Source organism: the organism of the source record quoted next, unplaced genomic scaffold, assembly GCF_019419815.1.
Source record: "Pyrus x bretschneideri cultivar Hongxiangsu unplaced genomic scaffold, Pyrus_bretschneideri_v1 Contig44, whole genome shotgun sequence".
NCBI lineage: Eukaryota > Viridiplantae > Streptophyta > Magnoliopsida > Rosales > Rosaceae > Pyrus > Pyrus x bretschneideri.
Window position 1 is genome coordinate 2,789,402 of NW_025999768.1, and position 10,917 is coordinate 2,800,318.

General features: G+C 37.1%; 2 protein-coding genes across 2 annotated transcripts; one reads left to right on the forward strand and one right to left on the reverse strand.

Annotated features, from left to right (window-relative positions):
- Positions 1-4,507: 4,507 nt before the first annotated feature.
- On the forward strand, positions 4,508-6,102 carry LOC125469669 (trichome differentiation protein GL1-like). The gene is made up of 3 exons (XM_048567312.1): positions 4,508-4,801; positions 4,928-5,057; positions 5,165-6,102. The coding sequence occupies exons 1-3, from the start codon at positions 4,645-4,647 to the stop codon at positions 5,661-5,663; spliced, it is 786 nt and encodes a 261-aa protein (XP_048423269.1). The 5' UTR covers positions 4,508-4,644; the 3' UTR covers positions 5,664-6,102.
- A 70-nt stretch (positions 6,103-6,172) lies between these two features.
- LOC103953915 (TBC1 domain family member 15) lies at positions 6,173-10,917 on the reverse strand. The gene is made up of 15 exons (XM_009365716.3): positions 10,752-10,917; positions 10,481-10,654; positions 10,330-10,381; positions 10,120-10,227; positions 9,438-9,522; positions 9,239-9,293; positions 8,743-9,144; positions 8,480-8,539; positions 8,271-8,369; positions 8,071-8,181; positions 7,821-7,892; positions 7,600-7,716; positions 7,076-7,225; positions 6,892-6,992; positions 6,173-6,753 (listed from the first exon to the last, which is right to left on the reverse strand). Exons 1-15 carry the CDS (start codon positions 10,812-10,814, stop codon positions 6,423-6,425), a joined length of 1,980 nt encoding a protein of 659 aa, XP_009363991.2. The 5' UTR covers positions 10,815-10,917; the 3' UTR covers positions 6,173-6,422.

Below are 10,917 nucleotides of genomic sequence, written 5' to 3' on the forward strand. Positions count from 1 at the left end.
ATATATGTTTTCTGTCACGTTTGGGATCCCTTAGCTTAATTAATCAATTATTTCTAGGTTACTGTTTTTACAGCTGCATTTTTGTTCAATTCATTAAGGCTAATTAGTCAAAATGGTTCTTGAGATTTGCATAACACATCACTTTGGTCTTTGAGATTGAAAATCAATAGAAATGGTCATTGAGATTGTCCACCATCCATTATTTTGGTCATTCCGTTAAAAAATCCGTTAAGTGTTCCGGAGCTCTTGGCCGGAAGTTTGGACAATTTTCAAAGCTTCGTAACTCAATCATTTCTTAACCAAATTTGACCCATAATATATCAAAATGAAGATAGGAAAGTGTAGAACAAGATTATACCTTTTGGAAGCCCAATGGTTTCCGGAGATGGCCGGAAAATAGCCTCAAAGTTGACTGGTCCGCGGGAAAACTGGAAAACTTGCCGGAAACTGGGTAAACTTTAAACGTGCATAACTTCTTCAATACTCAACGAAATCAAGTGATTAAAAAACAAAAATCATACTTCTCGAGCCTTTTTCCGGCAAAACTACGACGAGTTAGTCGTCAAGAAAGGTACCATTCTCTTCCTCTCGTCGAGAATTATGATTTTCGTTTTTGAATCACTCGATTTCGTTGAGTATTGAAGAAGTTATGAACGTTTAAAGTTTACCCAGTTTCCGGCTAGTTTTCCAATTTTCACGCGGACCAGTCAACTTTGAGGCTATTTTCTGGCCATCTTTGGCAACCATTGGGCTTCCAAATAGGTATAATCTTATTCTACACTTTGATATCTTCATTTTGATATATTATGGGTCGAATTTGGTTAAGAAATGATTGAGTTACGAATCTTTGAAAATTGCCCAAACTTCCGGCCAAGAGCTTCGGGACACTTAACGGAGTTTTTAACAGAATGACCAAAATGTTGGATGGTGGACAATCTCAGGGACCATTTATATTGATTTTCAAGCTCAGGGACCAAAGTAATGTGTTATGCAACTTTCAGGGACCATTTTGGCTATTTAGCCATTAATTAATTACTGCATTTAACAGGAAAAATTTAAGAACAATGCTAGGTAGGGACCAATATTTTACCATGAATTATTAGGACTTAAGAATTTAATGCCAATTGCCATATATATATATATATATATATATATATATATATCTGAAACCATATGAACGTTGCGTTAAATGTTTATAGTTTCTAAAGAAGAACCATATTCATCCATTTTCTTTGCTAGGAAATGAATGTCTTAATAGTTTTGGATTTATCTAATCTTTTGCAAGGATGATCTATGAATGATGTTAAAAAAGATAGATTGTTCGAATTATTAAAATATAGAATGAGCCCCTTAAAACATGTGTCAAAAGTTGTGTAAAATATAAATGGCGTCATGGATCCACCCTACATGTATATATGTTTCATTGGTTGGGAATTAATTAAGAATATTTAAGTTAAGCACGATTCTGAAAAGAATGAATCCAAGAAAGATACTCCATTGCAATATGTTTGTAACCAAAAAGTTGCACTTTGAATTTGAATGTGTAATGTTAAGCGGAAACTTTACCTGTTGGTTTGGGCAAAAAAGCTCATTTGATTTGCAGGCAAGAGTTTGGTGGGGTTTGATATTCTTTGATAAATGGTAGATATAGAGAATAATTGGAGGGTTTTGCTTTCGCTTTGCAGGGTCAAGATTTACTTGTGATTTCTGCTTCTACAGGAAACATATTAAAAAGCGAAAAAGGTGAAATATTATTGTGCAAATAATGCATGGGATGGGATATGGTGATGGTGAAGGATTCGTAATCTAGCTAAAATTCCCCAGCATGCCAGCTTAAAAGTGACTTCATGTTCTCCAAGTGCGAACATGCATAAGATATCGAAATCTGTGCGTGGTTCGGAATGCATGCACAATGTCATAAATTTTTAAGATCATGCAACTCTAGCTTGTATACATCTTAGGAGTTTTACTTATCTTTATATGAAAAAAAAAGGAAGAAAAGGTTGCATGATTTTATACATCTAAAACTAAACGATATTCATCAGATAAATTTTAACTGTACATTAAAGTGGTCGGTAAGACATCAAAGATGCAACAATAAAAATAATAATCTAATAACAAAAAAACTAATGCCCAACAAAACTGCAAAATTCAAACAACTCAGATCATCAAATTTAGCATAACTCAAAGCCAAGTCCATACAATTTAAAATAATCAAAACCCCAAATTGGTAACCCATAACACTATACTTTTGACTGCCACCACGAATCAAATCAAAACCCTAAATAAGTGATGTTATATGATTTTAAAAAGGTTGCAGAAATTATAAAGAATAATCATTGTTATAAATTAGTTAATTAGCCTAGCTATTAATGTGTATGGGAAATGCTATAAATATCAATGTTATATAAATTGTCAGTTAAATTTCTAAAACCAAATAAAAGATTTGATAGCTAGGGTTTGGCCCTCCATAAAGGAAATCCACCATGTATATTTTTTTTGAAGATTTAACCCAAACTATGGATTGTAGTGCACACAAAACTTGTCATTTTCTATCCCTCATGGGTCTTATTTCTTTATATTATTGTACGGAGATCACAACAAAAGAAACAAGAGATGGTGGAGAACTTTACAAGGTGATAACGACTATCAGAGAATATAATGCAGTACTATATATATATCTAGCTGTTAGCGGTCCTTTCATATCAGAATGTTACGATCAAACTCCCGTCAAGCTAGTTAGCTTTAGTACTTATATTTGGCTGGCAAACTTTCCAGATCAAGCTTGTAAATATTCATGTTATCATTATGTAACTTTGTATGTCTCCGAATTATATTATTAGCAATGTATGAGTAAACTAGTAAGGTCGAAAAGCATTTGTGTGGTTTATCAGCTGCAATTATAACTAGATAGCTTTTGGAAAATCAATCTGAAGCCAGAAACCTTGCAACAACCCCAGAGAAAATGAAATGATGAGGAGCATGATTGTTTTTGGCTGTCCAAAAACCAGAAACTACAATAAATTGCTGAATGCAAGGAATTGAAAAAGGAGAAATAATTATCACATCTGCCTTGAAAGCAAAATAATGTACAAGCTGATTTGATTTGCAACTAGCTAAGGTCAGGGGAAGAGTATGAGTTGAGGGCATGTGCATGCTTCTGAGAGACGAATGGTCATGTCAGTATGCCACTCCCCCTAACATATTGCATATAACGCGTCTCCTATTTGCTGGCCCTTGCAGTTGCAGAATTAGCAAGAAAATAAGAGAACTCACACGCACCATGTACAGTTATCAATTAAAAGTTGGCACTCCTCGTTTAAAGATGCCTCCTTTGTGGATAGTGGGGTCTTTCCTTTCTTATCACTTCATACTAATCTTCATTCCAAACTCTTCAAATTTGAACAACTCTTTGTTTGTATTATAGTATTTGTCCCTACTTGATTAAAGGGGGCTTCATTATGGTGAGGATAATATATATTTACAATGAGTTTGATATTTATTTGGTTTGTTAGTTTCATTACGGTAGCTTAATTTTTGTGACATTGTTATTCACGTGATTTTATTAGTTTAGGATTTATTAAGAGTAACATGAGTAAATTGATAACATTAAAGGATAGTTTGAAGTGTGTGAACTTCACAAAAAAATAAAAAGTAAAAAATTTCACCTACAATATTTAGGCCATTAAATCTTTAAGATGCTTCATATTGTATAAAAACACGTTTCTGCATTTTATTATGAAATAAACTGAATGATCGTAATTGAAATTCAGACATCTTTAATGACTCAATTAAAATGCCCTACTTTTGACTTAAATCACCTATGTTTGATACGTGAATCTCTAATATATATATATATATAAGTTAAAACTGCAAAACGCAATTGCTTAAAGTATCCCAAAAAGATATGAGATGATTAGCAAAGGGCAAAAAAGGGTAAGCCATTCAACCTGCCCTACTTTTGACTTAAATCACCTATGTTTGATACTTGAATCTTTATTATATATATAAGTTAAAACTGCAAAACGTAATTGCTTAAAGTATCCCAAAAAGATATGAGATGATTAGCAAAAGGGGAAAAAAGGGTAAGCCATTCAACCCACGTGGGCAAAGCTTTAAAAGACGAACTGGTAACCACCCGTGCATGTCTATGAAGGATATCACATGTAGAATTGTAGTTGCCCTAACCATAAATTTACTGCACTTTTTGTAGTAAAACAGTGAATACGCATTAAAACTGGTGATACGTGAATATGTACACTGAATTGCCTAGTACTTCTAGTACCTACGTACTGTTCTATCTGCTGATTACTCTGTCCTTCCATCTTTCACTTTTTCTCTCCGGAATCTTTGCTAAATTTGAAGTAGCCATAGTGGGACGCAAGGTTTGCTTTTACAGGAGGAGATGTGGGGTTGCCAAGGACTCAAGAGTCGAGAAAAAGCTAAAGTAGGAGGAATTGAGTTGAACCAAATTAAATAGGCCCCCCGTTAACACATTATTCACGTACGTACGTAGATTTCACGTTCTGTAATCTACAATTGCAGACACACACATATATAGCTAGCTAGCAGGTCGACTCACAGAAAACAAAAATATCGATCAAGACCAGTTACCTAGCTAGTACTATTGTCTCTGTTCTCGTCATGGAGATGACCGGAAACAAAAGATCATCATCAGTTGTGAAAGCAGGAAATGCACAGCCGAAGAAGAACTTGTGGAAGCCAGAGGAGGACTTGATTCTCAGACAATATGTGGAAACTCATGGTGAAGGCAACTGGGCAAATGTTTCCAAGCGATCAGGTTCATTAGTTAGCTAGTTATTCATCATACTCTCTCTCTCTCTCTCTCTCTCTCTCTCACACACACACACACACACACACACACACGCAAACCCTAAACATAAAACATGCATGCATATATATTCAGGTCTGAAGAGGGGAGGAAAGAGCTGTAGGCTAAGATGGAAGAATTACTTGAGACCTAACATCAAACGTGGAGACATGTCCCAAGAAGAGCAAGACCTCATCATCCGCATGCACAAACTTCTTGGCAATCGGTTAGTAATTAATGATCAACTAATCATCATCAGCACTTCAATGAATTCATCACTTAACCTTCACTAATTACTTTGGTTGCTTTGCTACAAAATATATATCTACATAGATGGTCACTGATTGCGGGCCGACTTCCTGGCCGAACGGATAATGAAGTGAAGAACTACTGGAATACCCATTTGAACAAGAATATCAGCTGCTGCCCGGCAGCTGGAAGCAAAAGGAAAAGCACCACCATCACTGACTACTCAAACGATGGCATCAATATCACTAAGAAAAAGAACAAAATCGGCACGGGTAAGACTTCGAGCACTGCCACTACTACTACTGATGATCCGATGATCACCAGTAGTACTGATCGAATTCCAAAAGACACCAGTTCTGATCATCAGCATCAGCATCACAAGGAGCCGAATATTGAATCAATGTTTACTTCTACTAGTACAGAAGAGAGCTGGTTTTACGACGACATGGACTTAGAATCTCCAAGGGAGCTGCAGTACTACCAGTATTACCTGCCTAGCTTCAGTTCAAACTTCAACGCAGCGTTTGCGTTTGATGACGAGCCTTTCATTGGATATATGGACTCTTTTCTTTTATTTGATTAAACAAGCACTTGTATACATTAGTGCAGCAGCTGTTATATGAGCTAGCTAGCCTCCTCTAGTAGCTAGTGCTTGTTTTTCTCTGCAGTTGAAAAACTGACAAAGGTCATGCTATTTTCACATCATTTTTTATCTCTCACGCATCCTTATTAATTTTGTTATTTTTGCTTATTAATCTTTTTTAATTCCGGATTAGACGGCAAAAATTTAAAAGGATGTGTGATAGATAAAATTGGATGTGTCAATAATACCTACCCAACTAACGGTAGTCACCGATATTAGTTATGCAAAAAAGTGTCACGAATGTACCTTTTACACACCCTCATTTTGTACAACTCATACCAGGGACCATTATCAGGTTTTCTTTGGCAGTGAGTCGCCTCGCTTGATGACACTTCTCTCTCTCTCTCTCTCCTTTTTTGAACAATAAAGAGCTTTTTTTGCAACGAACATGTCAATATGTCAATATCGCAAATCAATATCAATCATGCATCAATGAGAAAATTAAAACGCACGGCAATGGCTGATCAACTTGAAATACCGTCATAATTACAGATTCACATCGCATGTCAATTTCTCGTATTGGACACGCATGATGCCAAGATGTAACTTCTTAAGACACGATAAAGCATACAAACCACGGTTGCAGCCTTGCAGGTCAACATACGAAAAACAAGCTAATTGTCTTTGAAAAGCAATTATTAAATCTCCAAAATGTCGGAGGTTCAAGGTCGATGAATCCTCCCTCGAATGGGAATACATTTACAATATGTCGTCTAGTTCTTGTTGAGGGTACAATAACACATCATCAACAGGCAATGACGGCGGAGTTCCCGGTGGAATGGAAGCAGCACCATTCTCGCCGGCACATATGCACAGAGCCTCTGCATCCCTGACCACGGCATCGAGATCTATATGACCGCTCAGTTCATTGATGAACTTCAATAGAGTGTCAAAGTCCATTTGCTCCCCAATTATCTTACTACGGTGTCGCTTCAATATCGCCACACAGACGTACAGGTGCAGGTGCTCAGACGGATAATGCGTCCACAATATCTCCCACAAGCGCAATGTTTTGTCGAATTCAAATTCCCTAAAGATAGATACGCGATGAAACTCTATCAGGAAAAGCGGAGTGAAAGAAATATACAGTAACTCTCACAAACGTACAACCATACATACATAACATAAATGAATCAATATTACGAACTAATGGAGTGTAGAACCTGACCTTTTAAATTGTATTAGAACCCAGCGGAAACAAAAGAAGTAATTCAAGCAGTCCTTCTGAGTAAAGTGATTGTGCAACGGAACGTCTAACAACTCCACCAACTACAACAACAATGATTCAGAAAGAATTAAGAACACAGTTTCTGCCTGGCAAAGCAATGTGAAGGTAGAAAAGAGAGGGAGACCTTAGTTACTGCAAAAAGTTGAGAGTGCATGCCACTTTGGTCACGGTTGAAATTGGGCCCAAGGCGCTCCATCAGTGAAACAAAACACCAAAACGATTCGGACTCATCCTCCATTACATACAATATTGGGGACAGGAGATCACTCATACCCTGCAAGACAAAAGAAAGATATCTCATAAAGCAATGGAACACAGCTTCCACAACTGAACTGAGGAGTTACATACTGAAACAACTTACATTCAGATTCAATATTTGAAGATAATGTTCTCACTTTACAAACATGACCACAAGAGACGGGAAGGTGAAAGCTATATCCCAAATGAAATATTTAACTACATATATGACAAATGTGCATAAACCACACAGCTAATATGATTATATATCGTGAGATAATCACAAACCAAACTTTTACGCTGCCATGGTAAAATGGTATCTTACTTAAGCTTCATGTGTCTTGCAGAAATGTAAAATCAATTTATGCAGCCAACTGCTGCAAGAATCTACTAAGCAGGAGAAGTAATCACCTGACAGTAGCCAAGATCGAAGTTGTAAAATGAGTACGTTAAGAGTATATCACGTAACAGATTCACATTTGGATTATCATCCCCATCGTAGTAGGAGAGAGATCTGTCAGTCCTTACCTAAAGAAAAGTTAGAACACAGTTAACATTTTTAGACTTTAAAACAGCAATAATTCATAACTGAAGTTGAAAGATCAGAATAAATCCAGCAGGTTTCATGATACCACATCTTTCTCAATGAGGCCTTTTCTCTCCCTGAATTTTGTAAATCTTTTGGCCTGTTCCGGGGAGATACTCTGCAGAGGAAAATACAAATATATATCATAAGCCACCTAATCAAGCTACTCAGGACAGCTGCATTTTTGTGCATGTTAGTGAGTGAGAGAGAGAGAGAGAGAGAGAGAGAGAGAGAGAGGGGCAGAGTGTGTGTATCTTAGTGGAAAATTGGAAATATACAATAATATTACTACCAACCTGCCATTGCATCTTTATGGTTTCAAATTCTGACTTTTTAACGGCCCTAAGGTATTCCCTCTCAGCATCTGTCGAATCAAATGCATGGTATCCCAACAAGAAGGGCCACACCTACAATCGAAATTAAGAATACTGATGACATAATGCATATTCAAACAAGGCACTTGGTCATAGTTTCCAACATACAACAGTATAAAAACCTCTTTCCGTAGTTTGTGCTCAACTCCCCCATAAAATATTCTCTTTCTGAAAGCTTCTGAGTCGATGATCCTTCCTTCAGAATCAAAGAAAGCTTCCCACTGCAAAAATAAGCGCAACTTACACAAAGCTATATGACAATACCAACACATTTCTAGCAGCTCCAGTTCTACAGTCTACTCTTCATTTTCAAAAGTGAAAAAAAAATCACCTCATCAGAGCCCAAAGGTGGCTGTCGTGGTTTTCCCCATACCATTGATTCTTTATCAAACTGCCAATTTGAACAACGATTATGAATACAATGGACATGATAATCTGAAGGAAATTGTATGTTTGACTAAGCTTAAATTACGTCTTAAAACCTTTTATCTACGAGTTTCTATTGGCACCAAGCCAGAAAACTTCCTTGAGTTCATTTATAAATTAACAGCACTGATGGCAACAGTTTGTCCCAAAATAAAACGGAAAATTTACCTCCAGGGAATCTGGGGGGACAGGACTTTTCTCAGGGGCTCTGTATGAATCATGGGACGCCTTCTGAGGGTAATCAATGGGAGACTGGTTATTACTTCTCCTTTCTATAGCACCATATCCGTTACTATGATTATCACGGAAAAGTTGAGAAGTTGTTTCTCGAGCAAATTTGGTCACGAGAGAGAACTTTTCCAACACTTGAATTGAGAGATCTCGAGCAGGATCATGAACCCTTTGCCTTTGCCTCTCATTGTATTGAGAAATGCTTAAACTTCCGTCTTGAACATACCCACTTGTTCTCTCCTGGTTTTCATCTGAAGAGGTCTCGCCAACTGAGACTAATGTAGATTGCCCACTTGCAACAGAAAGAGCCCTAGGCAACTCCAAAGACGATAGAGTTCTCTGAAGAAACAAATAAATCATGAGAAAACATTGCAGTTTCCAGCTTGATAGTATCATCAAGAAGACCAAAGTTTACAAGATAAATAATGCATACCTGGAGAGGATTTTGAAAATCATTCACCAGAAATACATTTGCATCTTCAGCTGACCTGAAAACATTTAACAGAATGAAATTCTGGATTATCTATTTTTAATTGGAAATTAAGGATTTAGAACATGTAGCAAAAGGAATCTTTCATCTTTGGACCTTAAGTTTCGGAAGGTATTTATATCAATTAACAATAATAACCAACCTCACAAGGAAAACATGTTGCTTTATTGCAGCAAGGAACTCTTTGACTCCCCCATTGTAGAAGTACAGAGGAGGAAATGCAAGTCCTGCAAAAACTTACTTTCAAACCATATAATACAAATACAAACAAAACATCATACAAGGGTATACAGCTTTAGATATAAGCCTAAGTAAATCAAGGAGCAAAACGAAGGCTGCAGAAACAGTAAACCCGATTCGATAATTACCACCTGTTCTTTTCTTCTAACCTTAGACAATTACAAGATTTTTTAGCAAATCTAGTTAATTTCTTAAACTGTATGCACAAATGGTTCTTACACGGTACGATATCTGGCCTTTATTACCGTTTACTTTTGGATAATAATATCTAGGGATAAGAGATGGACTATGAAAAATTGTGAAATTATAGAATATGTACTTAAAGTCTTGCACTTTAACATGATTTGCTTTCTTCTACCTACTAGATATACTTCCAAATTGGTTGTTCGAATTGGGATTACGCTGCATTGGGATGACTAACAAGGAAATCACCAAGGGTTGCCCCCTTAATAGTAAGTAGTATCAAGTACACAAGCTCCTAAGGAACAAATAGCGGACAACAATAGTCTAGTAAAGCTGCCAAACAAACTGTAACCAACACCATATATAATTTGGCCTTACAAATCATGATCAAGTGGCTTTACCTGTCGCCAAAACGACGATAATGTACTGCCATCCAAGCGCTGGAGTGTGGCGACGAATTGACCGCACCTCCGTTAATGGCACGGACCTTATGGTATAAAGATTTCTATCTACACCACCACAAGCACAAACCACAAAAATTGAACATATAAATAAATTCAACAAATTTAACAAAATTAACTACTAAAATTCAAATTCTAAAGCTACAGAACCTTTCTCAGACACCCTAGCGTTCGAGTTTTGGCCGTTGTACGGAATCCATGTCTAAAAATTAAACCGAACCCAACACAACAATAATTAACAGATATACCAGTAATCAAGAGATAATCTTTAATTAATCAATCGTTAATTAATCAATAATACCATGAAAAGAGAAGAGCCGTGCTTAATTAGCCTCAATCTTCCACTAATCCTCTCGGAGGTGAACTGAGTGGGGTGGATGGTGACATTGTCTTTCAAGAAAACCACCTCGGCACCGTCATGCTCGCTCGACGAGCTGTGCTTCCCGCTATCGCTCCGCATCATGCTCGCCGAGCCCTAATCCAAATCAAAGCGAACAAAATCCCCAAATTAATCAACCCTAAAACACTCAGAAACGATGAATTAAAGTTTGCGTCGCCGGAGAAACGCTTACGTGTCGCAGCGACGCGGCGTAATCGGCGTCGTCGGACAGATCGTGGAGCTCTGGTTCTTGCATCGCCGACGATTTGCAGATAGATAGAAAGAAAGCGAGGAAGAGAGAGAGAGATAGAGAGAGAGAGAGAGAGAGAGAATCCTTAGTGGGCAAGGCAGTGGGGTCG